Source organism: Thamnophis sirtalis, unplaced genomic scaffold (assembly GCF_051295495.1).
Source record: "Thamnophis sirtalis isolate CommonGarterSnake01/CBP01778 unplaced genomic scaffold, rThaSir2_p1.2 scaffold_5, whole genome shotgun sequence".
Classification (NCBI taxonomy): domain Eukaryota; kingdom Metazoa; phylum Chordata; class Lepidosauria; order Squamata; family Natricidae; genus Thamnophis; species Thamnophis sirtalis.
In genome coordinates, this window is record NW_028261385.1 from 115,069,960 (window position 1) to 115,097,217 (window position 27,258).

The following is a 27,258-nucleotide window of genomic DNA, read 5'->3' on the forward strand; positions in this document are numbered from 1 at the left end:
CCTCTGCCATGGTCGACATTGGTTCCTGGACCTGGCCTTAGATCCAACCCATCGGACTGCCACCACCTGGGTGGGCGCAGAAGAGGCAGCAAGTATTGGGATCCTGGGTGAAAGGAAACATGGTGCATGCCTGCGGTGCAAAACAGTCCCCAGGGACACCAGGCCCCCTGCGTACTCCCCGTCCCCTTGCATGCAGCCAGGGGGTGGGGCAGGGGAGGTCCCTCGCTGGCTCTAGTGCGACTCTGCAGATCTAAGGCTGGCCATGTTCCAGTCAAGATGGCTGTTACCAGGTTGTAGGTCGGCGTCGAGTCAGCCTGGGCCAGGGCGAGGCACCACGGGCCTGTTATTCACTGCTTCCAGGACAGCCCTATGGGTCAGAGAGCAATAGCAATAGCAGTTAGACTTATATACTGCTTCATAGGGCTTTCAGCCCTCTCTAAGCAGTTTACAGAGTCGGCATATTGCCCCCACAATCTGGGTCCTCAGTTTACCCACCTTGGAAGGATGGAAGGCTGAGTCAATCATGAGCCGGTGAGATTTGAACCGCTGAGCTGCAGAACTAGCAGTCAGCTGAAGTGGCTGCAGTACTGCACCCTAACCACTGCGCCACCTCGGGCTGCGTCCAACCTGCAGGCCTTGAGTTTGACATCCTTGGCCCAATTAAATCTATGCAAGATTTTTTTTTCCAGTTTTCTTGTATTAAGTGACAAGAAATCTTAAGTAAGATTTTATTAATTGGATTAAATTTTGCATGAAAAGGAAAGAATTGAAGCCACTGGTTGTTTCCTGCAAATGTATTCATACTAAATTTGTACTGCACTGTATTTATATTAATTTGGTAGGAAGATTGTTGTTTTTCCCCATACTGTTTTTTTCTCATTTTTTGCCACTTCATTCTGAAGATAAATGCATTTTATATTTAAAAACACATGCTTAGAGAACAGAAATTAGCATGATCAGTTTTTTCCCTTTTTTCAGAAGGGGGTTGATTTTGTTTTGACAGTCCAAAACATAACTGGCCTTCCTGCCCTTCCTGTCTCAGAATGTCCCAAGCCAAGAGAACTCTCACTGCCACCTGCAAATCCTGCAGAACCAGCAGAGCAACTCTGCATTCCATACTGACCTGCCTATCTTTGACCTCCAGAACACTAGAGATTTATTGCTAATTCCAAAGCACCAAATAATTTAACCCTATGAATTATTAAGTCTAGATATTTTAAAGTGGTCAGGGTTGAGAAACATTGATATATATTAGATACTTGTTGTTGTTGTTGTTGTTATATCTAAATAAATATCTGAATTTATCAGATTCTGCAATAAAGGAAAAAACTAATAAAAATGTATTTCTTTGCTAGTTATTGTATTTGTTACATTTATATCTTATTGCTAAGTAACCTTGCTCATCTTCAGCCAGAAGCATAGCAGTTACAGCAAACTGAGCAACGGGAAAACTGTGTCAGCCAAAAAGCAGCTTGTTTCCAGAGACAGGCCAGATAAATAGAAACGTAGGAAGATGAATGATCAGCTACCCACACATTTGGAAACAGAAATTGGATTCTCCTTAGGTGACTTTGCTAGGAACACTTATATTAAGGCATGATATATTTTTCCCTACTAATTATTTCATACTTGTGTTAAAATAAACATTTTATTGGAAACTCAAAATGACTAATAAAACAGATTTAAACAACAAAAAACCAGAGCAAAAAACAAATGCAAAAACCAGTTTATTGGCAGCGGGGTAAATAACCCTTAGTTCAGTCTTTTCTGAAGGTTTCTTCAAAGATCTGGGTAAAATAAAATGTAGGTATGCCTCAAGGAAGGTATTCCAGAAAGTTGATGCCACAAGGAAAAAGGATCTGTTCTCCTATTATTTATCAAACCTCTTCCTGGAGCAGTGGTGGGTTCTTACCAGTTCAGACCGGTTCCCCAGTTGCCGCCGTCGCCATCTTGTTTGTCAATTCTGCGCATGCGCAGAACAATTTGTATTGGACTGTGCATGAGCGCAAAGTGTGCACACGAGCGAACTGGCAGTAGCGCCAGCTGGAACCTACCCCTGTTCTGAACCAATACCCAGTTTGCTCTCTCAAGAAAGTAGGACTTATGACTCCATTTAGTTGAAACAAAGGAACTTTTACTGAAAGAAATTGGTTGCAACAAAGTCTGGTGGAATCTGGTGTTTCCGCGCCAAATACAAAGCTATTCTTTCCAATTCCTAATCCCTTCCCCCATGACCAGTCCCCCAGCCAGCCAATGTGATGCTGATTAGATGTTTTGAGAAACTCTGAGGTGTGAAACTGGTAACATTCCATTCTCAGGGCAAATGGCCTTTTTTTAAAAAAGATTTTTAATTTTTGTTACAAATGTTTACATCTTTTATGAACAAAGTGTTGTCCATGTCTTTGCTTTTACATCTTCTCATATACATAATCCATCTCTGTTTCCAATTTCAGCCATATTATTCTCTTTCCATATTTTGTATCTTAACCTTATTTTCTTCGTAGTATACATATAAACAATATCACTAATCGCTCTTAATTTCTAATCTCTTACAATAGCATCACCATCACTAAATATGTTTCTCAAATTCGCACATCATCAAAATCAATTTTTACATAAAAAACATTTAACTTATTTAATTATCCACAATTAATAATGTTGATATAATTCCCTTACATCTTAATTAACTACTCACCATTAACCATATTAATACAGTTCCCTTTAAACTACTAATATGTTCCTTGTTTCCCTTACTCTTCCTCTAACCATTTTCTCTTGGTCTCTCAAAAATTCCACTTCTTATTAATTTTCTTCTTTTCTCCCATTCTCCTAGCTTCCTCTTTTTAGTTTTATTTTATTTTTATAATTATTGTGTCTTTTCTTCTGAATCCTTTTTCTCACTTTTAATTTTATTATTCAACTAGTTTTCCCCAGGATTTTTCCTAGTCTCTTCTCACTATTTCCCTCTTTGCTGTTTGATTGACTCCTTTTTGTGGGACATTCCCCCGTTTACCCTTTTTGTGCCACTGTAAATCTCAGTGAAATCATCTGGTGTTTTTTTATTTTCAGTTCCTTTTTCTTCAATGTTACTTTCTTGTTCTTCATTTATGCTCTCTTTTACCCGCTTCTCTCCTATTTTCTGGTCTATTTTCTGGTCTCATCATACATCCAAGGCTCCATATTGCCAATTTAACAAATCTAATTAATTTTAAGACTTTTAGGGTGTATAACAATTGATTAGAACTTAAAGTCCTTACAATCCTTTTTTTCCCTTTTATTTCCAGATTTTAATGTCAAATTCTAGTATTAGTTTAGTCCAATCCAAGTCAAGAGTTTATTATCTTCCATGGCCTTAGAAAATCAAAACCAATCAATGTAGAAAAACAAACACTCCTTAATAGTTCTCACAGTTCCAAATTATCTTTTCCGGTAGTCAGCTGCACTTTTCCTTTTGTCTTTCACTAAGTATTGTAGTATTGTCTTCCCACCAGCTGATGGCTCTCTCGAATCCACAATACACTCAAACCAGCTGATTGTCCAAACTTCAAAACCACTTTAAATCCACATAAAAAATTTCCCCAGGTTTCTTCCTTATATTACTTTTAGTTTCTCAAAATCCAATTATAAAAGCAAGAATCTTCTAGGGCTTTAGTATTTTAACCTCTGTTTTATCCTTCTTCCTCCATGGAATTTCCCAAATGCCAATTAGCCACTAATTCAGCTCTGGGACCCTTTTAAAGTCCAAACTCAATTTTTCTTTTGCCTGTGAGTTGGCCAATCACTCACCCGGTTCCAACACTCCATTCCAACACTGCTCCTGCTCCAGTGGTGGGTATCAAAAAATTTTGGAACCTCTTCTGTAGGTTTGGCCTGCTTTGTGGGAGTGGCTTGCCACCCATGTGACCGGGTGGGAGTGGCTTGCTGCCTATGTGACTGGGTGGAGTGGCCAAGACGATGTCACTGAATTCTTTGCCCCAATGGATAAACTACAATAAGATTAAAATAAGTACACAAAACAGTAAAAGAGCTACTTACAGAAGGAAGATGACTGTCCTTGCCAGTCTTCAGTATCACTGACTCCAATGAATGGCCTGCACAAAGAAGAGACACAGCCGCACCTTCCTCCTCGTGGTGGACGCTCTGTCTAAGTGGGTTGACCTCTTCCCCATGCAGTCCACCATGTCCGGCGCCACCATCCAAATTCTCAATGCTCTTTTTACCACCCATGGCATCCCTGATGTCATCATCTCCAACAACGGTCCTCAATTTGCCTCTGCTCCCTTCCACTCCTATCTGGCTAGCCTGGGCATCCGCCATGCCCTGGTGGCACCCTACCACCCCGCTGGCAATGGCATGGCTGGGCGCACCGTGCACCCGGCCAAGGAGGGCCTTGCCTGTCTCTCCCACCTGCCATGGCCAACCCGCCTCCAGACGTACCTCAGGCGCAACATTCCACTCCCTGCCAGGCCTCCGGCAAGTGTCCAGCTGAGAGCCTCATGGGCCGGAGCCTACATATGACCCTTGAATGTTTGTACCTCTCCTTCGCCCCCACCGCCTGCCCCTTCCCCCACCCCCTAGGTCCTTTCTGGTGGGTGAGGGGGTCTTCGTGCAAAATTATGCTGGAGACCCTAGGTGGCTACCGGGGGTCATAACAGATCAAACTTGGCTCTGCTCTTATAGGGTCCAGCTCAATGATGGAAGACTATGGCGGCACCATATAAATCAGCTGCGCCGCCGAACACCCATGATGCCACCCCAGCCGGCCACGGCGTCATCTCAATCACTGCAGCCAGGGCTTGCTTGCCCGTCGGCTGCCCAGCCTGTGCAACCGCGGCCAACCATAGCTCACCAGTCTCAAGCCTCCTTCCCTGCTCCGTGCCGCCTCATACCATCCGCTGCCGTCCGGGACGGACACTTGCTTTTGAACATTGACGCTTGTCCGGGGGCCCGGCCTTCAGCTCTGCTGCGTCACAGCAACAGACCTCCTTCTCCGATGACGACGGACACTCCTCTGCCCAGGCATTCCCAGTGCATGCGCACTGACCTCTTTACTGAAATGAGTACGCATGCGCAATCTGAGGGAAAGGAGTGTTGCGTCCTCCCAATGCAGCCGGCAGTCGCAGCCAGAGCCCGAGGCTTCTGATTGGCTCTGGCTGCGACTGCCGGCTGCGTCGGGAGGACACAACAGAGAATACCTGTGATCCTGCATGTTGGAAGTGCTGGCTTTGCCCCACGCAGCTGAGATGGAGCAGGCAGCTGCACAGCAACCCAGCGCATCTGACAAGGTCACATGGCTGCCAGTACATCGGCAGGCCGAATCGCATACCATTGCCTGCTGCTTGGAGCATCAGCCCAGCGGTCTTGGGGTTTGGACCCACCTGTGCTGTGAAGGCTAGAGAGCCCCAGCTGCCTCTTGAGGATAGGGGCTCCCTGCCTTTCCCATTTGCCAGGGCCTTTGCGAGTGGGGCAGGCAGGGGATGGGTGGCAGGCTTGCTGGAGGATGAGGTTTGGTGATGGGGGCTGACCATGCAGGGGCTGTAGCATGGTGATGGTGGAGACTAGCTGGGCTGCCTCACCCCAACCCTTGTATGTCTTTGTTCCTGTGGTGGAGCAGATCCGCCCTGGTCCTGTCCCCTTCTGCAAGAGACCCCTCTATCCCCCACAGCCCTGCTCAATCCCCCACTGGCATCTCCCAACACAAGTGACATCAAACTGGCCAAGCCCACCTGGCCACACCCACCCAGATCTCTGAGAACAATCACAATGCTGATGCAGCCCTCAAAGAAATTAAGTTTGACACCCCCGGCCTAATCTCTTCTTAAAAACCTTCAGTGATGAAGCACCCGCGATTTCTGAAGGCAAGCTGTTCTATTGGTTAATTGTCCTCACTGTTAGGAAGTTTCTCCTTAATTCCAGATTGCTTCTCTCTTTGATTAATTTCCAACCATTGTTTCTTGTCCTGCCTTCTGGTGCTTTGGAAAATAAATTGATGCGCTTCTATTTGTGACAGCCTCTCAAATACTGGAATACTGCTAACATGTCACCCCTAATTCTTCTTTTCTTTAGAGTAGTCTGTAGAATATTCCTAAAGGGCCAGCAACAGCCTATGCTGCGCCCTTATTGGCTGGGACGCAGCATAGCCTGTTGCTAGCCAGCTAACACATTCTGATTGGCCAAGGTACTACGTCAGCAGTTGCTGGACAGTACCCGGCTCCCTATTGGTTCCCCGTTTTACAAACCGCATATAAATACCTTGGCGCAGATTCTGTTCTTTTGAATCACTGTCATCTGTTCCGTTCTGCAATAAACCTTTTGCTTGTTTGGTAGTCCTGGCTCTCGCGTCTTCTGTCCGCCTTCAATCTACAAAATCTACAAAAAACCCAAATCTTGCAACCGATCTTCATATGTTTTAGTCTCCAGGCCTTTGATCATCTTAATTGCTTAGTTGCTTTTCTCTGAACCTTTTCCAAGGTCTCAAGATGTTTTTTGTTGTATGGTGACCAAAATTGGTTGCAGCATACCAGCTGTGGTCTTACTAGGGTTTATAAAGTGGCACTAATACTTCACATGATCTTGATTGTAGGCCTCTGTTTATACAACCCAGAATTGTATTAGCTTTTTGGCGGTGGCTGCGCACATTGTTGCATACACATTCAAGTGATCATCCACTAGGACTCCAAGGTCCCTCTCATAGTTAGTATTTGTGAGCCAGGTCTTACTTACACCTTTGATTTTTCATGCCTAAATGTAAAACTTTGCTTTTCTCCACATTGTCTCCACAAATTACTTTAAAAGTTAACAATAAAAAGATTAATGGAAGAAAGGTCTATCAACAACCCCGTCTTAGTGGCTGAAGACATTTAAAGACAATAATTGCATCTTAAATGCTAGTAGCTACAAAGTAAATTGGGTGGTTGTTTTGAGAGTTTGGAACATCCAGTGTTTAAAATATAGACTAAAGCAGGGGTGTCAAACTAAAGGTGCTCTCAGGAGGCTGCAGGGAAGCCTATTAGGTCCAAAATGGGGCACGGGGAGAGGGGGTGCGGCATAGCCCTCTCTGCAGCACATCTTTGCTCCAGGGGTGGGTTTCAACCGGTTCGCGGCGGTCCCTACGAACTGGTTGGTCGGCGAATCCGGAAGTAAGTAACTTCTGGGAATGGCGAAGGGTGCGCCCGCCCGCCCGCGGTCCTTACCCTGTTTTGACGAGTTCTGCGCTTCCACGCATGCGCAGGATGCATACAGCGTCTGCGCGATCCTCCAGGAGCAGCTGGAGCGTCGCGCAGACGCTAGTACGCATGCGTGGACGCACGAGGGCGCCGCTGGCCCCGTTCCAACCGAACCAGTTGGAACGGGGCGAGAAACCCACCCCTGCTTTGCTCCCAGGAGGCTGCAGGGAGGCCTACTAGGCCCAAAATGGAGCATGGGGAGGGGGACTGTGCGCACATGCCATCACTGGTTTAGTCCATACTGACTATTTTCAGATCACTTAAGACAATGTTTTTCAAACTTGTCAAATTTAAGATTGTGGACTTCAACTCCCAGCACCTTAAAGTTGCCAAGGTTGAGAATACTTGATTAAAGCCTTGATTAAAGGATATGTTTACATGTTTTGTTTTTTACAGAGAACCATCATTTAGTTGGCACCTGATCTTTCTGGTTGAAAAGCACAGAGGATAGTCAGTTATCAGAATGCATTTGTCAGCCAGTAACTAAATGCGTCACAGATATTTATGTCTAAACAACTATCATTGTCTAGGCATATACCATACCTAGCATTTCCCAAAGTAGAATCCCTATTGTGAGAATGCTCTAAAGCTGGGGAGAAAAGAAAAGAAAGTCATAAATGTTTGGTATTCAGATAATAGTTTTCTCATGTCTGTCTAATTTGGTTTTAGATCATGGGACTCTTTGCTAAATCAAAGCATAATGAATTTGATTCCATTTATGAGTAATGATAAATTATTAAATACAAAGAGAAGCTTGTTCAAATCACATGAACATCTAAATGCTTCTATTCCATTAATTGAAGAGCGCATTTATCTTCAAACATACATGTATTTGTGAACTGGCAAAAACAAGAACTGCCAGGTTGTAAGATCCAAAAAGAATTTTGGTTATCTTTTTTGCAGTTACTTTTCATTCTCCCAAAATGTTCTGCAACAGTTATTTAAAAAACAAACAGGAATCTCCCTTTGTTACATTAAGCATTAAATTCAGGTGGGTGTGGTTTATATTTCATACATTGCTTAGATTTTCTAATCTTCTTCAGATGTGTGAAACCTATCAGATATATCAATCAGACTACAATTCAACTGATAAAGCAATATCTGCAAAACGGTCAAGCAGGAGAGACAACATTTGCTCTACCGAGGGGACCCTGCAAACTATGTCTGAGCATAACAGCAAACAAGGGGAAATTGACTGCTGGAGGGAGACGTCAACCACCACCACCCCAAACCAGAGACCTGCTCCATGTACCCTGTCGGAGAAGATGAGGTGAGCCTGAGGACCCCAAAAAGCCCCACTGGTCAATCTGCATCGGGACGAAAGACGGCTTGGATGGGAGAACCAGGGGAGTCACTCTTACCCGAGGTAGCCGAAAACCAGGGTGGAAATTGGAGTTAGAAGGTCCCTTTGACCAGGAGGAGCTAAATGAAGCCTCACTGAGAGAGGATCATCTGAAGAGATATGTAACCCAGTTGGTGATGGGGATTTTGGAAAATCTCAACATCCGGGTGGAACCAGAACGGCAACAAAGAGGCATTGGAAGGGCAGCAACCTGGTAATCTGGTTCAAGGGCGGGCTGAGTGATGACCTCTACAGTTCATGCGTGGCCTGAGGGATACAAAACCACCTACATTAATGATATCCCACTGCTGAAGAGGCAGAGATCGACATGGCTAGGAACCAGTAACAAACGGGGCGAATGTGGACAAAATCCCTACCCCAATGGAAGCAAGAGCCTTTCAATCCACAAACGACACCTTCTCCGAAACCCTCAGCCTGTTTCAAGTGTGGAAAAGAGGGCATCGAGCTGCAGAATGCCATTCTCAAGCACTGGCTAGGAAACCAGAGCATAGGGAAATCCACGAAACCTGGTCAGCGTGGGAAGGAAATAGCCCTGAGGAGTAGGGAGATTGTAAGATCTCCACCCCTCCCCTCTTTGAGGAGGAAACCCCGGCTTCTCAGCAGGAGGAACAATACTCATCCGGAAGTGATCCAGAGGATGAACCACTGGTAAGCAAATCAATTAAACTGCTTACCCTTCCCCTAAGACTGTTTACCCCCAACTGGGAGAGGATAAAAATCTCTGCTTTAGTGGACTCGGGGTGCACCCGCTGTTTGATCAGCCCAACCCTGGTAAGGAAGTTGAAGATTAATGTAAGGAAGCTGAAGAGCCCCATAGCTTTTTGCCAATTAGATGGGTCAATAGCAGGGGGGGAGCCAGCTTCATTTGCCACTGAGCCTCTACAGATAGGCATCAGAAGCCACGAGGAAATGTTTACATTTATAGTGGCGCCTGGCACGGAATGGCCACTAGTTTTGGGTCTTGCATGGCTGAAAAAAATGGAACCCCAAAATTAATATACTATTTGAGACAAATTGCTATTCAGTCTTTTCTTAAAAACCTCCAGTGACGAAGCACCCACAACTCCTTGTCCTTCCCTCTGGTGCCCCTCTCTTCTTTGTTAACCTTCTCACACCTAATTGTTCACAGATAGTTAAAATACTTTATCCAGAACAGTGAGATAAGGTGTACATAAGGACAGTTTCTCCTTAGGCAAGATTTAGAGGCCCTGTCAAGGAAGAAAAAATGTTGCTTGTGTGGAATGATGTGAGAAGAGAAATGAGTGACTGGTTAAGAGGGTGGTATTCAATAGGTTGATTATAGTGTACCTAATATCTACTGAGTGGAGAGGGTCCTCAGGGCTGCTCATCTAATAACTTGCTATCATCTCTCTTAGGCTTAACTTAAAAATAAGTAAATGAAAATATTCTACTACTATATTATATAAAACACTGTAAGAGGGAAGGGCGAAGGTACAGAGTAGGTTTAGTGTGGAAGAGAAACGAATAAAATAAACATTCCAGCACTCTATATTATCTACAAGACTGTACTACGGGGATGTATTCCTATTTGCCTTCTGTACCTAGAAGTCAAGAACAAGTCTTACAGGCTCAGGTTACAGGAAGTTTAATTTAACATTACAGAAAGCCTCTTGATACTGAGTCATTTGGCCAAAGAAATGATGTAAAAACTGCTAAGCTCTCTCAATGGAGAATTTCCAGCCAAAACTGGTCTCAGTAGGTGCTCATCTTAGTTATCTGCACAGAGCAGGGTATTAAACCAGATGCCCTTGGGAGCCTCCTACATGATATATTTATGTAGGCTGGCTCAGTGTTGTTTGTGACTGAAGAATTAACTAAAACCCAACTGTTCTACTGTTCAACATATTCTCCATATGTTGCAAAAATCTGCATTAATATGTTCCAAACAAGCTTTGCCCATAATGAATATGAGAGTGATATCGAAGAAATTCGGTGTACTACTTACACAGAATTTCCTCTTCTGAAGCCAAGTGCTTCTAGCATAAAGTCATTCCATCAATTTGTATGTTGCATTTGATCAAGGATGGATAAAAAAAGAAATACTATTGTCAAGTGTTGGAAGAATTGTCCTTCTGGGTTCGGCTCCACGTGGGGAAAAAGGCACTGGAGACATGGAGGCTGCTTGGAAAGATGGTTTTAATGGTGGACAGGACCACATGGCTTGAGTCCTGAACAGAAAAGGTGATCACATGCTTCAATGTTGGTGGAGAAGGGCGGAAGAGAAGCTGAGTCCCTGGTTTTATGCCCCCTCTGACCTTTGATCTTGAGCTTGTATTCTTATTGGTTGTCAGACTCCCATGGGGCCATGCAGTGGCAACTCTCTAGGCTGTGTTTTGAATCCAGGTTTGGTTGAGTTCTTAGATGCCATGTGACGAGTTGGGTAAAGGGCCAATATTATCATGCCTTAATCCCATCATTCTGGAGCTGAAGGGGAGAACTCTTTATTATGAAAAGTAGACTAGCTCAAGCTTTAATGGCTCATTGAGAAAGGGTGGATGGGTAGGAAGCTGCAGGCAGCTATTCTGTCTTTTAAAACATGTTTCCTCCTTTTCACATCCAGAGAAATATTCTGCCTTTTCAATATTTCCTGGGTTATTTCATTTTTTCTGGGAGAGGACTGGGTGATAACTTCCTACAGTAGGATATTTCATTTTTCTGGGAGAGGGCTGGGTTATAACTTCCTACACAAGGAAGCCCACAGCTTACAGACAATTAATTCCACATTCTTTAGCAATGAATACTATAAATAAATGTTTGTTCTTCTTCTGTTGCCCAGCCTCAAGCACATTTTTAAAGGGGAAAAAAACTAATTTAAAAGTCCTCTGCTACTCTGCCTTGACTCTTCAAAAGACCTAAGGAATAGCCAGTTTAAAGTATTGGGAATTCCCTGTTCCCTCCTGATTTGAAGTGCAGGATCTGATTTCATTCTAAATCAATGGAATGTCTGAATTAATTATCTTGTACACATTTACTTGTTCAAAAGAACGTTGCAGAATAATATTGGGAAGGTAATTTCCCATACCTTTACATCCAAAGATGTGCAGTGTGCCACTTATGTCGGAACAATCTGGCAACTGGCTTCAGTTGCCTTGCTGTATTTATATTTTAAAGGACAGAACTTGGTGCAAAGAAAAGTTCAGGATTCATCTGATCTAGCATCCTGTTTCCAATGTGGGGCAATTGGATACTTCCAAAAACTAAAGCAGGGCATGAAGAGTCTCCTCTGTTGTTTTGGTCCACCAATTTATATTCAGAACTGCATCGTCTCTGAATAGAAAGCTTCAGTAACCATCATGACCCATGGCCTTTGATAGGCTCACCCTAGTTCTCTTCTAGTAAAACAACAAAACGTTCCTTCTTTCTTTTGCAAAGCATTAAGCAAAAATCCAGTTTGGATCATACATACAACCTCTGCAACCTTCACAATCGTTTTGTGCAAAATTACTTGCCAGCTAGCCATGCTCATTGGAATTGGGGGGAGGGGGACGTACAATGCCGGGCAGCTGATGAACCACAGAGCAAGGCCCTCCTGCCGCCTTCTCTAGACAAAGAGGCAGCTCTGCAGGAAGTTCACGCGGAGTCAAGTGCTAATCGGACCATGTGATCGCTGTGCCTGATTAGAGGTTTGTTCTGGGGAGCTACAGGCTAGAAGAGAAGAAGTCTAGTGTGGAAAGCATGTGATAGAGATTTTGTTTTGTGCGTGTTTTCGCGGGATTTACAGCAGGAAAGAGACAGAGGTCTGGCCAATACGCAGCCAACAGAGAGTAGCACCAGGTAAGAAAGAGAATCAGTCCGTGTCAAGTTAAAATGCTGTTTGTTAAAGACGTTTGCCCAGTAGAACTGAGCGAGCAGGAGCCTAGATGCGGAGGATCGAGTAAAGGTAAGGCTCTGTGACTGGAAGTAGGTGACGGGCAAGGAACCTTTGTAGGTAGAGGCCCTGCACTCGTTGTGTCTTTTTTCCTCGGGAACCGAGGCTAACTCTGAAATCCTCGCACCAACTGCAGTATTACATTTGGTAACCAGCATTGTTCTGTGATTTTAGGATCAGAAAAAGGATTATCCCCCTTTACATAGTAGATTTCAGCTAAACGGGAGTATTGGAAAGACTATCCAGGAGATCATGTGAAAGAATGTTTCTGCTCATTTTCTTTTCCGGAAACGAAAAACATATATTAACTATTACTAAATGTTCATTGTATTAGCCATTTCTAATATTTCCTGATTAATCAATGCAAAGCATGAAAACAAATCTTTCTCAAGTGCTTTATCTGAAAAACTGGCCAGAGTGCTTGGAAAGGCCATCAGCAGGCCCACCCTGCTTATTTACAAATTAATCAAGAAAACTGATCTTGCAAATATATTAGCCTGCCAGAAATACTTAATGGCAAATAGAAAATTGAGACCTAATAAGTGTTTGCAAATTGGTCCAAATCCAATAAGTCTGAGCAAATGGCCTGCAGATCCAGTACTTTTTACTATCATAGTAAAACTAATTAAAAGTAAATTATTTTACTAAAATTCACTAACATTTTTTTAATTTTTAAACAAACAGAAACAAGACACATACAGCCTTCCATTTCATATAGTGTGTCATTTGGTTACATGATTTTGTGCGTCCTTTCCATGGTCACCGCTTACAATTATATATCGAATCACAAATTGTTCATTAGATAAACATAAGTATATTATTGTTATATGTCAATTTTTCAACTGTAATTATTATTCCTTAATTTTAAACAAGATATTCTAAATATTGAATCCATACATTCAGCATCATTTTGCATCAATAGTTCAACTCCAATTATTATTCCTACATTTTAAACAAAATATTCATAAATGTTTCATAGACCCAGAGCCGAGGTGGCGCAGTGGTTAAATGCAGCACTGCAGTTCAGCAGTTTGGCTGTTCAAATCCCACCAGGCTCAAGGTTGACTCAGCCTTCCATCCTTCCGAGGTGGGTAAAATGAGGACCCAGATTGTTGTTGGGGGCAATATGCTGACTCTGTAAACCGCTTAGAGAGGGCTGAAAGCCCTATGAAGCGGTATATAAGCCTAACTATTGATATTCTATATATTGAAATCATACATACAGCATCATTCCATTACATCGTTCTAATCTGTTTAACAGTGCTAAACCCTTATAGTATTGCATATATCATTCTATTATTCTTAAAATATAAAAAGTTCTCCCACTTTTTCCATTACCATGATTTTTTACCTATTGATAAAACAAATCCCAAACCTTGTAAAATTGTTCTTCTTGTTCACTAATTTCAAATGTCGATTTACTCATTTCCGCACATTCCATAATTTTTAGAATAATTTCCTCCTGAATTAGTATTTTCTCATTTTTTCAATTTCTTAAAAATACAATTCTAGCTGTGGTTAAAACATTTACAATCAAATATTTAAAGTCTCTATTATATATTTCTGGTATAATTCCCAATAAAAAAGTATCTGGTTTAAAGTCTATATGTTTTTGTGTCATTTTCTCCAACCACGTGTGGATCTTAATCCAACATCTTTTAGCTTCTGTCCACCACATATGGTAATATGAACCAGGTGTCTGATAACATTTCCCACACTTTTCTGATTTATTCTTGAACATTCTTGCTATTCTCTTGGGGGGGGGTAGATGCCACCTGTAAAACATCTTATACAAATTTTCTTTATATGATGTTGACATTGTCATTTTGTAATTTTGAGACCACAATTTCTGCCCATGCGCTAAATCAAATCCCATGGCCAAAAATTTTTCCCCAAGCTATTATATTTCCTTTACATTGTTCTTCTAACTTAACCTCTAGTAAGTGTCCATAAATTTTTTTAATTACTTTTTCATCAGTACCCATCAAAATTTTATCTAACTCAGTCGTTTTATCATAAAAACCTTCCTCTTTACAGTCCTTGTCATAACTAGATTGTATTTGCACATATGAAAACCAGTTCATCTTTATAGCTTCCTTTTCCAGTTCTTGCATAGATTTAAGTACACCCTCTGCATTCAATATTTCACCATATCTGTTTGTTCCTTTTTGTATATCATTGCGCATGAAAAGGCTTCAATAGTTGATAGCCAGACTGGAATTTTAAAATAATATTGTCTTTTAATCTTCTCCCAATTTAGTAGCAAAGCCTTCCATAGGTAATGTCTTAAGAGCCAAGGTGGCGCAGTGGTTAAATGCAGCACTGCAGGCTACTGCTAGATCAGCAGGTCAGCGGTTCAAATCTCACCGGCTCAGGGTTGACTCAGCCTTCCATCCTTCCGAGGTGGGTAAAATGAGGACCCAGATTGTTGGGGGCAATATGCTGACTCTCTGTAAACCGCTTAGAGAGGCCTGAAAGGCCTATGAAGCGGTATATAAGTCTACTGCTATGTCTTCTAAAATACCCCTGTGTTTTAGTTCCCTTGTACTATAAAAATGCATGTCATCCCAACAATAGATCATGTCTTTCAAGGGTCAATAATCAATAATTAATAATAATTAAAAATTAATAATCAATAATTAGTGTTATCTATTCTTTAACCCACGTCAAACTTGCTGCCTGATGATATAGTTCCCAATTGGGCAGGCCCAATCCTCTTGTTCTTGTATCTTGTAACAATTTTAGATTTATTCTTGCTTTCCCCCCTGCCATATGTACTTCAACACTATTTTATTTAAGTCATCAAAATATTATTTTCCTAGTCTAATTGGAATCGTCTGGAACAGATATAAAATTCTAGGTAGAATGTTCATTTTAGATATTCTCCCTATTATCGAAAGTGGTAGATTTTCCCATTTTTCAAATCCATCACAATCTGTTGTTTGAGTTTATAGTAGTTGTTGTCTTTAAGAGTGCTGCATCTTGCTGTTAAATATATCCCCAAATATTTAACCTTGTTCGTAACTTGCATCTCTAAGATTTCCGCCAACTCTTCTTTATGTCTTGTTGGCATATTCTTTGTCAAGATCTTCGTTTTGTCTTTATTTATTGTTAATCCTGCCACTTTTCCATATTCTTCTATTCTTCCTATCAATTTAGATGCTGTTTCTAATGAATCCTCTAGAATGAAGAGCTTGTATTCTTCCTTTTTGATTTTCATTTCTTTTATTTCTTTTCCTTCTCTGACATTTCTATTTAAAACTTCTAATGTTAAGACAAAAAGTAATGGCGATAATGGGCAGCCTTGTCTCGTCCCTTTCTTTATTTCAATAGACTCTGTCAAATCTCCCATTTATCATTATCTTAGCTGTTTAATTATAATATATAGGTTTGAGGTTTATTCGATTTATATGCCGCCCTTCTCCCAAGGTCTCATCTCTTCCAGTTGTAACAGCATAAAGCGCCAATTCACGTTGTCAAATGCCTTCTGAGCATTCAAAAACATCAATGTCAATTGTTTTTCAGGATATGCCTCATAATATTCCAAAGTATATAAGATTATCCTCATATTATCTTTAATTTGTCTCTTTGGTAGAAATCCATTTTGATCAAAGTGAATGAAACTACTTAAGTATTTTTTAAGTTGTTCTGCCAATATTGAAGCAAACAATTTATAATCTGAATTTAACAGGGAGATTGGTCTGTAATTCTTAATTTGTAGTAAATCAGCCTCTTTTGGTAAAAGTGTAATATATGCTTCTGACCATTATTTGGGTATTCTTGTCTCTGACATCATCTCATTCATAACTTCTAATAATGGAAGAGACAACGATTTCTGCAGGGTCTTATAAAGGTCCGCTGGTAGCCCATCCGGGCCCAGGGCCTTCCCGTTCTTTCGTTTTTTAAGTGCTTTGGTTAGCTCCATCATAGTTATTTTGCTGTCTAGCATTGTTACAGTTTCTTTGGGTATCTGGGGTAAGTTGGCTTCCTGTAAGTATTATTTCACTCCTGCCTCTTCTGTATTCTCATGATCATATAGTTTACAGTAGTAATCTTGTATATATTTTTTCTTCTCTTCATTCCCATAACAGGTTTATCCTTGATCATCCATTAACTGCAGTATCTTCTTTGAGTCTCCCTCTTTTCTAAGTTTGTATGCCAACCATCTGCCTGGTTTATTAGCATTTTAAAAGTAATTCTGTTTTGCACCCCTAATTTTTTAGGGCTAATTCCTCTTTTTCCATTAACCCAATTTTATGTTTAATCGTATCCATTCTTACTTTAATGTCCTTCTTTTGTGGGGAATTCTGTAGTTCTTTTTCAAGACCCTTCTATTCATTGTCAAGTCCTTTAAGTGTTTGTCTTTTCTTTATATTTCTCTTTCTTGTATAGTCAATTATCAGGCCTCTGGTATAGGCCTTCATTGTGTCCCAGAGGTTCTTCATTGATGTTGCCTCTATTCTATTTTCTTTAAAGAAAAAGGCCAATTCCTTTTCAATTTTCTGTGCAGTCTTTCTCTTTTAATATAGTGTTGTTTAATGTCCACCTAGATCTTTTTCTGTGTCTTTTCCATTTAATTATCATTGGGTTGTGGTCTGGCCAAGTACTTGTTTCAATCTCAATTTTCTGTATGTTGTAGGCCGATTCAGTCTCTACCCATATCATATCGATTCTAGAATAAGATAAATGTCTGTTTGAATAAAAAGTATATTGTTTTTTAATAGGATTTCTCCCTCTCCAAACATCCTTTAAACCTGTCTCATCGATCATTTTAAAAAGGGATTTAGGGAGTATCTTTCTATTTGACTTTGTTGTTTTTTGTGAGTTATAGTCCATATTCTTATCTACAATTCCGTTAAAATCTCCCATCATACAAATAGTTTTCTGTAAAATTCATCTTGCTTACCATTAGGTGCATAGATTGCTGTTAGGAGCATTTTCTTATTATTGTTTGTAATTTCCACCATCAAAATTCTTCCATCATCATCTGTATAAATTTGTTCCACTGGGATTGTATCTTTGATGTAAAGTATCACTCCTCTTTTCTTACGGGTTGCCAATGAAGTAAACATTTCTCTTTGGTTGCCTTAATAAGTATTCATGTTGCTTTTGAATCTGCACTTCTTGTAGACAAATTATATCCAATTTTAGTTTCCCTAGTTTGTGAAATATTATCCTACTTTTATTTGCTGAAATAAGTCCATTTATGTTAATTGAGATCTTTTTCTTCTTTTCCATATTTATGTTTTATACATAGGATTTATTGCTCTGGTGGCTCTAGGTTCTCATAGCTCTCTAATATCCATATAGATATATCCATATCTCTAATATCCATACAGCACTTTCTTCTATTTTGATCCCACCTACTGCTCCTTTTTTTTCAGTCGAGGCTAAAGACACCACTCATGATTCTGCCACCAAATTTTATGTCCAGTCTCCTTAGCCTTCCCTCTGAGATGTTCTTCGAAAAATGCTTCTGCTTTTTCAATCGAATCTATTCTGTATCTTTGTCCTTGCCATACAAACATTAAACCTTCTGATATCAACCATCTATAATTAACACCTTTTTTGAATTTTAGTCAAAAATTGATATTCTCTTCTCGATTCTCTCACTTTCTTGGTATTTGCTTCAAAATTACAATCTCCTTGCCTTTGTACTCCAGTTTTCCATCTCTTCCTTTTTGAAGTATTTGCATCCTAATTGCTTTCTTGGTAAATCTTATATGAGCTTTCCTTGTCAGGTCATTTCTCGCTGCATATCTTGTATAAACTTGAAATGCTTCATCTATAGCATCAGCTATCTTCTCGGGTTAACTCGAGGACATTTGTCAAAATTTCTACCATTATTTGTAGCAGGTTTTCATCTTTTTCTTCTTCTATGTTTTGGAATCTTAGAAAAAATTCTGACCTTTCCATATTCCAATATTATCTTTTTCGACCACACTCAGTCTGTTATCAATCTCACCAATTTTCTTCTCTCTTTGGTCACCCTTTTCTTCAATTTTTTGTAGTCTATCTTCATATTTCATCACCATTTGTTGTATTGCTATCAATTTTTTCATCAGTTTTAACTGCTTTTTGTTCCATGTTCTCCATTCGTTGTTCTATTGTCTCAATTCTTTTTCCCATGTTTTCTGTTCTCTTTTTGATGGCATCTGTTTTTACTTGCAAATTCTGAATTCCTTGCACAATAATCTCTAAGGTAACTGCCTTCTCTCCCTTTTCTTTTTCCTGTTGCAACATTGTCTGTATTGATCTTTGTCCTCCTGCTGGTAAAGAGGAGGGTGTTGTTGTTGCAGAGCCGGTGGATATTATTTTACTCATCTCCAGATTTTTCTGCATTATAATCCACTTGGTATAAAAAATCAATTATAATCCAAAGTGACCATGTGGTGGTCCAAGGTAAAAAAAGAAAAAAGGTAAAAGAAAAAGAAAACAAAAAGGCTGGAAAAAAATGGAAGAAGATTCTTTGGAGAAAAAGCCAAGAGTAAAACAAGAAGGCAAGACAAAGACAGTGGGTAGATCTACTATCAAAAATGTGAGATGGGAAAAAGAAAAAAACATAAAAGAGAATAAAAATCTTCAATCTTTTCTATGCCATAATCCAATTGAAAAAAAAAATCAAAAATTGAAAACAACCAACTTCACAGCAAAAAAAAGTAAACACTGTGACCAGCAAAAAAAAAAAGAAAAAATAGTTTCAAGTTTTCTTGTAAAGTTAAAGCTCTCTAAGCAAAAGAAAAACAAATTCAAATTTTTTATAAAATGCGAACACTCCAGACTTCCCCCTACAGTTGTTATCTATTCTCTCCAGGCAGAATTTCAAGAATTGAAAATTTCAGAGTGAGCACCTATGTAAATAACTCTTCTCCTATCAGTCCTGGCTGAGCCAGTAACCTTGGAGAGCAACCTTTTCCAAACATTCATTCAAACAAAAAACAAAAAATAGAAACAAAGTTTCAAAGCCTCTAGGTTACTTATCCAAAATTTTCCCTCTCCGTATTGCATTCTCCGCCTTATTAAGAGAAAAGAAAAAAAGAATAAAAAGCCAAATGAGAAAAAAGAAAATAGTACAAGGAACTTTAAACCACTGTATATAAAAAAAGATTCTTAAACAGTGGAACAGTAGGATTTATTTATCAAACAGTCCCAAAAGTAAAAAGCAGAAAAACGGAAAAGAAAAAAGCCCACTCCATTTAACACTACGCTGAATAGAAAGTCCAGTCAGGCTTCTAACAATAAAAAGGAGAAAAAAAAGTAAAAACTTTCACTTTGACTGTAGCCTTATATTCGCCGCTTGTTCTCTCTCATCAGTCTTTATTGTAGGTTAGTTCTCTTCATTGGGGTATTCTCATAAATCAGAAAAAAGGTAAAAATCTCACCATGAACGACATGCTCTCTCCTGCACTTTCACTTTCAAAGCTGTCAGCAGTTTCACCAGCCTTAATGGCTGCTTCCTAGCCACTGACAAAAGGGCTATTCCTGGATCACCAGAGACTTTGCAGGTGTCTCTGGGATCGGCAGGATATGCCCCTTCCTATCACTGTCTCTTCGGGACGGTTTACGTCCAGTTGGACCGTCCTGTGGCTGGAATTTTGGCAGCGTTCTCAGAGCCCCGAGATTGACCATCGTGTCACCACGACGTCAGCTTCTGGTCTCACTAACATTTTGTTTTGATTATATGCTGCAAGTGGAACTCAGCTCTAGAGACACTTTCAAGTAGTTTTCTTGGGAACAAAATGGAAATGGTTTGCCATTTCCTTCCTGTGTGTTGTGGATTTTGTTTTTCTTCATTGACTTGTGGAGCCCCAAAGGCTTCTCTCTTGAGTGACTGAACTGCTAGATTTTTTCATGGTCTCCTATCCTAGTGCAATCAGGCTACCTGTAACTACCTAACTGGACAGAGGAAATCTTTACCATTTTGAGTTGAAGTGTCAGTGGCATGAACTCATTTCTTCTATTCGCTTTTGACCAGCAGAGAAATCAAGTAAGATGAAGGGAATCATAGACCCAGGCCTAGTTGGCACAGTTTCAATATGTCCGTGCTTTACTAAACATTGCAAGGATCTATCCTGAACACGGTTCATGTGAGTGTAGAAACTGCTTGGGACAAAAGAAATGCTCACTGCAAGAAAGAGTTAAGTGATTAAGTCTTCACTTACACTAGAGTCTAGACTAAATAGAAGTGAGTAACTATATAGTTATGGGATGACTTGGCAATTGTTGGCAAGGTTTGTGGGTTTCATTGCATTGAATTATGCATCTGAGCAGAGATGACCATTGATCTCCTTCTGTTGCATCCATTTATAAATGGATATTTAAGCCATCTTTCTATATACAGATCCAGTGAAAATAAACATTGAAAAAGAATATAATACTAATCTAATCCCAAGGTCAGTCAGATGTATAAATAAACTTTGGATTAATCTTTTCCTTAAAAAGAATGGATAAAACGTCAGTTGATAGTCATGACAATGTTTTTATTGGATATAAAATGATCCAATAAATCTCTAAAATGCCATTCTTGGGAATACTGTGTAGAGTTTATATTACAAGAACCTGCAAATAATAGTGTAGTGCCCACATATGCTAAATAATGCATGACAGATGTACCACTAAAAATCATATTTAATATGTTTTGTGGGATTTGGACCCTTGACATAACTTCTCTTATCCATTATTAATTAATTCTTACCTTTTGTGATGGGAAGGCCCTAGGGCATGGGTTTTTGGAGCTGGGGTGGGTGTGGCCTACACATGACACATCCAGCCCATGGGCCACCAGTTTCACAGGCCTACCCTAGGGGATCAGAGGTTAGACACTTCTGCGTTGTTTGGAAGCTTGAGGTCCTAGTTTTCCCTACAAATTCCTTCTAAATCCCCCCCCCCCCCCGGCCCGCCATACACTTCAAACAAAACCAAAATGTTAAATCACTTCTGGCAAATAGAATATCATTGTGGAACATTTAGAATCTGAGAGGTGTTAAAAGATGCAAAGGAAAATCTGCAACATATTAAATGAGGTTTTCTCTTGTGAGGAAAGTTCTGTTCTATGACAAATAATTGCTATTTAGTTACCGTATTTTTTGGAGTATATGACGCACTGGAGTATAAGACGCACCAAGATTTTGAAGAGGCAAATTAAAAAAAAAAAGTTTTTGCCTTCTGCAGACCTCTCCAAAACAGCCCATTTTTCGTGAAAACGGGCCCATTTTTTTAAAGGGCATGAATAGCCTTTAGGAGGCTTGTAGAGTGCTCCTGGAAAGGGGGGGGGGGCAAAAACAAGCAAAAATTGGCCTGTTTTTTGTCCAAAAAAAAGGGCATCCATAGCCTTAAGAAGGCTTCCAGAGTGCTGCTGGGGGAGCCTGTTTTTCGCCCTCCCCAGCCCCCAGGAACCCCCTGGAAGCCGCCTAAAAGCTATGCACAGCCATTTTGATGAAGGGAGTGAGGTTTCGGGAGGCAAAAAATGCTGTATTCAGTGTATAAGATGTACCCAGATTTTCAGCCTCTTTTTTGAGGGAAAAAGGTGCAGCTTATATTCCGAAAAAATATGGTACTCCATGTAGTGTTCAGGTCCAGAAATGCTCATTGAATTAGGCAAACTCCTGGTATATAGTATATTGTCTGTAAATACAGACAATGGAATTACAAGTCATAATGATTATTTATTTGATGGTTTGTATCTTTCCTTTATTACGTTTATAAATAATCGAAGGTGGTGAACATATCCAAAATAATTTCCTTCTGATATTTTCCTTCCAACATAGCCTTCCACACAAACCTGTGAGGTAGGTTGGGCTGAGAGAATGACTAGCCCCAAGTTATCTAGCTGGTTTTCATGCCTAAGAGAGATTTCATGCAATCTCTCAAATCTGGTGCCTTAACCACTAGGCCAGTAATGGCTAACCTTTTGGTCGTCACGTGCCAAAATTGCACATCCGCATCCATAATGTAATGCACGTGCGATCCCCGCACATGAGTGCATGAACCCCATGCATGTTTGCATGCACCCTGCACATGCACCCTGCCCCCTCTCACCCATTTCTGGCTTCCAGGTTGATGCAGGAGGCTTTCCAGGCCCAAAATGGGGTACGGGGGGCCCTCATGTGGGATCCCTGGGCCTAGAAGGCCTCCTTCACCAACCTGGAAACCAAAATGGGGCGTGGAGCACCATGCAGAATTAATGCAAGCACCCCCCCCAAGCATGCATCCACCCCTGCGCATTCACATGCGCCTCCCCCATATACACCAACAGGCCTCGCGCATGCAGGGCAGAGACCCAAAGAGCAGCTGGTCGGCGGGAGGCTTGCACGCATGCCTGGTGGAGCTGGGCTGGGGCGACAGCTGGTGTGCCCGTGGAGAGGGCTCTGCGTGCCACCGGTTTGCCATCACCGCACTAGACCAAACTGGTTCTCTTTGCTGTGAAAATGTATTGATGTAATGCAAGAAACTGACTGACAGCTTTGGAGTCAGCCTGATTTACTTTGGAGCGATCATTTTGATCTTCAGCACTGGACAATAGCAAATGTCTGTATTTTCTATTTGGTTTTATTCAGAAAAATGGAATTCACCATTTAACCATGGAATTTTTGTTGTAGTTGTTAAGCTATGGGCCAGTTTTCCTGAAAAACAGAAATGCCAGTTTTTTGCAAAGCCATCATAAACTGCAGTCATTGACTGTGTATGGTAGTAGAAACAAATATAAGTGTAAATGTGGTTGTCGAGTGTCCAAAGTGTGATCATGTGACTGTGGTGGGGTAACCATTGGAATTTTAAATTTGGATTGTTAATACCCTCCTGATATGTGCATTGCAACTTTGAATTTATGGCCAAGTGACTGGTCTTAAGTTCATAACTTCCTAACAATATTTATGAAAGATCCATTAAGGGGGGGGGGGAGACTTCTGAGCTTCTAACCTCAATTTTTTTTAATGTATCAATTTGGTTATTTTAGGAGAGAATTCAATAAAATGTGCAGTCAAAGTATGATGTTTATTTAGCCATTTTTTATTTGAATATTTTGTGACAGGAGCCCCCTTTTGTGGGAAATACTCTTGCTATTGTTTCAAATAAATTACAAAGACTTTGGCAAAAGAAATTACAGTTCATTTAGTGACTGTTTGAAGGTACACTTACAACTATTGTCACATCCCCATGGTCACATAATCAAAATTCAGATGTTTGGCAACTGGCTTGTGTATGATGGTTGCAGTGTCCCAGGGTTATGGGATCACTTTTTGGACCTGACAAGCATAGTCAATGGGAAAGCCATATTCACTGAACAGTGATCTATTTTTAAAAAATCTATAGGTTGGTTGATATCAATTCGCAGATATAAAATATTTGAAAACAGTTCTAGAGGAATTAGGGGAATTTGTTCCTTATCATGCTAAATAGCCCATGCTTGGCCTTTGGCCTTTGGGTAGAGCTACTCTTACCTTCAGCAATATTTTCATAATATTTAATATTAAATCTAATATTCCATCATAGTGAACAGTTATTGGACGTATTCTATGTGATATCATTTCAGATAATAGATTAACAGAGTTGGAAGATACCTCGTAGGTCATCTAGTCCAACACCCCACCTACCCATTACACCATTTCTCACAGATGGCTGTCCAATCTCTTTTTGAAAGCTTCCAGTGAAGATAGTCAAAGATTATCACTGTGTTCCAAAGTTTTTTGTTTCTTTTGAACAAGCTATATATCCTTCAACTGTTGAATTTCAGTTATCCCAAAACCTGTATCTAAGAAATCATATTTGTTTTCCTATGATGAGATTTGGAACACATTTGATCTATTTCAGCATTTTCTATACTCTGAGCATTATTATATAAAGACAAAGAATATGCCTTCCTAATTTTTCATAGAATGTTTAATAGATACTACTATAGTTTCTCTTTTCACTTCCTTTGGTAGTTCACAAGTCCTTATTTTAAGTTTAATTTCCATCCCATACAGCATTCATTATTGAAGAAACTGTTTTCGTTAACTCCAGTGTCTCTGAGAAGTGCACCATATGCTAGCCATCCATCCATCAACCTGGTAATACAGGCCTTGGTCCCAGAAACTGACATCTTGCCTTTCCGTACCATTTCTGTAGCTAATCATTCATCTGCAGCATTCTGTTTTTTTTCCTTTTCAGTTCTCTTTCTTGGACTAGAAGGATGAGTGAAGACATCTGAGCTCCTATTTATCAGCTTTCCTCCTGATATTCAAAAGATAACCAGAAAAGACTCCAAGTCTGTAGACTTTAGATGTCTTTGCAGCTTTTCTGTCATATCCTTGATCTATACTCCCAGAAAACAGTGTACTTCCAAGCCCAACCAGCAAATATTTATTTCTGTTCTTCATAGACGAGTCATAGAAAAGAGTCATCAAGAGACTGGACAACCACTTGTCTGGAATGATATAGGGCGGTGATGGCAAACCTTTTTTGGCTCGCATGCCAAAAGGGGAGCGCAGGGGGGTTGCGCATGGGCATGCCACACCCATAATGCAATGTGCGACCCCAAATGCACATGCATGAATGACCAGTGCTTTCCACCCATTTTTTGCATGCTTTTTTTGCCCTCCCCAAGCTCCAGATGCTTTATAGGAGCCTGGGAAGGGCGAAAACAGCCTCCCCTGGAACAGACTTCTGGTTTGTTCATAGGGCTGGTTTTAGCCCTCCAGAGCCTTCAGGGACGTTCAAGAGGTTTCCCTGAAGGCTCCAGAGGACAAAAAACGGCCCTACAGACAAACTGAAAGTGACTTCTGGTTTGCTCGTATGGTCGGTTTTTGCCCTCCAGAGCCTTTAGGGAAGCCTCCGTTCCCAAACATCCGGTTTGCCCATAGGGTTGTTTTTTTGCACTCCGGAGGCTTCAGGGAAGCTCCTGAAGCCTCCGGAGGGCCTCCGGGGGGGGGGGGGGGAGGCTGTTTTTGTCCTCCTCAGGCTCCTAAAAAGCCTCTGGAGCCTGGGGAGGGCGAAAAATGGCCTCAAAAAAAAAGGCTGAACTCAGTTGGCCAGCACGCGCATGTGCGCTGGCCAGCTGACAGGGCAACGCCTCACATGCCCGGACAAATGGCTCCATGTGCCATCTGTGGCATGCATGCCATAGGTTCGCCATCCCAGATATAGGGCCTCCTACTTGAGCAGAGGGTTGGACTAGATGATCTCCAAGGTTCCTTCCAACTCTGTTATTCTGTTACTGACCATCAAAATTTTTGTTCCCTCTCCTCTGGAATGTAACACCAACTCATTTCACATTCAGCAGGGGTCTAGTTACTCCCCTTTGTTTCTTCTTTAACTAACTAAAAGCTTTGAGTTCCAGTTGGTAAAATTTCTTCTGAATCTGTTTCTCATTCTAATTCATTGAGACTGTACCTCTGTTTTGCTCTTTTTTGTCACCTCATATACAGGTAGTCCTCGACTTAAGACCATAATTGAGCCCAAAATTTATGTTGCTAAGCAAGACATTAGTTAAGACCTTTCTTAACAGTTGTTAAGTGAATCACTGCAGCTGTTAGTTACACGGTGTTAAGTGAATCTGGCTTCCTCATTGACTTTGCTTGTCAGAAGTTCACAAAAGGTGATCACATAAGCCTGGGCCATTGCAAGTGTCATAAATATGAGTCATTTGCCAAGCATCTGAATTTTGATCACATGGCCATGGGTTGCTGCAACTGTCATAAGTCACTTTTTTCAGTGCCATCGTAACTTTGAATTGTCACTAAATGAATTGTTATAAGTGGAGGACTATTTGTATCTCAATCTTAAAGACCTCTATCCTGAGGTATATTTACTGTATTCATTTTTGAGTACTTATAATGGGTTTATATTTCCTGAATATGCATACTTTCTTTCAAGATAAGAAAAAAAATGCTCCACAATTTTATACATCTTAACTGCAGTTATTTTCTCTTTTGTCTTTTGTGTTGTTACCTTAATTGGAAATTTCTTAGGTGTCTCATACTTGAGTTTCCATGCTGAATTTTATTGTCAAAATTCTGTTAGCTCTCCATTTGCTAGACAGTAGGATACCTGTGAGACGGCAAGCCGAACCAAGTAGAGCTGACACTAAATGTGCCTTGGAAAAAACCCAAGTATCTCAAAATATAATCGTAGGTATGTCCAATTTGATTACATTTGTCTTTTCTTTCAGTTTTAGGCATTTTCCTTTCTGAAAATGGGAAAGAAGCTCGACCTTTCCAGGTTAACAGATGAAGAAGTTGAACATGTCTGGGAAGTAGTTCAGCGGGACTTTGATCTGCGCAAAAAAGAGGAAGAGCGTTTAAAGTGAGTATTGAAAACATAGTGACTTGTCAGATGAAAATGCAAAGTGGGTGTTTAATATGCATTGCTTTCAAGCTGTTTTTTAATATTGAACCATATAAAAATAATATTAAGGAATATAATCCAAATATTATCATTGCAAATGATTTATTCATATTTATAATATTGCTCATTTAATAAGCTGCTCTCTGTTTGTTTGTACACACACACACAGACACAGACACACACACACACCATGAAGTTGGGATGCTAGAAACACCTCTAACAGCCATTGCTTTTTTGATATGTTTGATTGTTTTCTGAACCCATAAAAGAAGAATATGAGGGAGAGTGGAGAAAAATTTGAATGACTTATAGTAAGGTTTGATGTGTGAAAGTGTTGTTTGATTTGATAGAGGCTTTGGCTAGACAGGACACATTGCCATATATCACAAAATATATGCTTTTGAGTGCTGGGCTTTGTCTTGAAAATCTAACGTCAGTATGGGAAATAAAAGGGATAA

At 40.5% G+C, this 27,258-nt stretch overlaps 1 protein-coding gene across 2 annotated transcripts in view; it reads left to right on the forward strand.

Moving 5' to 3' along the window:
- Window positions 1-12,245: 12,245 nt before the first annotated feature.
- Window positions 12,246-27,258, forward strand: part of LOC106548952 (melanophilin) — an 82,924-nt gene continuing 67,911 nt past the window's right edge. Inside the window, exons 1-2 of one of the 2 annotated variants that reach the window (XM_087716660.1) lie at window positions 12,246-12,384; window positions 26,625-26,758. In XM_087716660.1, the coding sequence (XP_087572786.1) occupies window positions 26,649-26,758 (110 nt within the window). In that variant the 5' untranslated portion in view covers window positions 12,246-12,384; window positions 26,625-26,648. The remainder of the gene's footprint in view (window positions 12,385-26,624; window positions 26,759-27,258) is intronic. The other variant, XM_087716661.1, reaches the window with a different exon arrangement.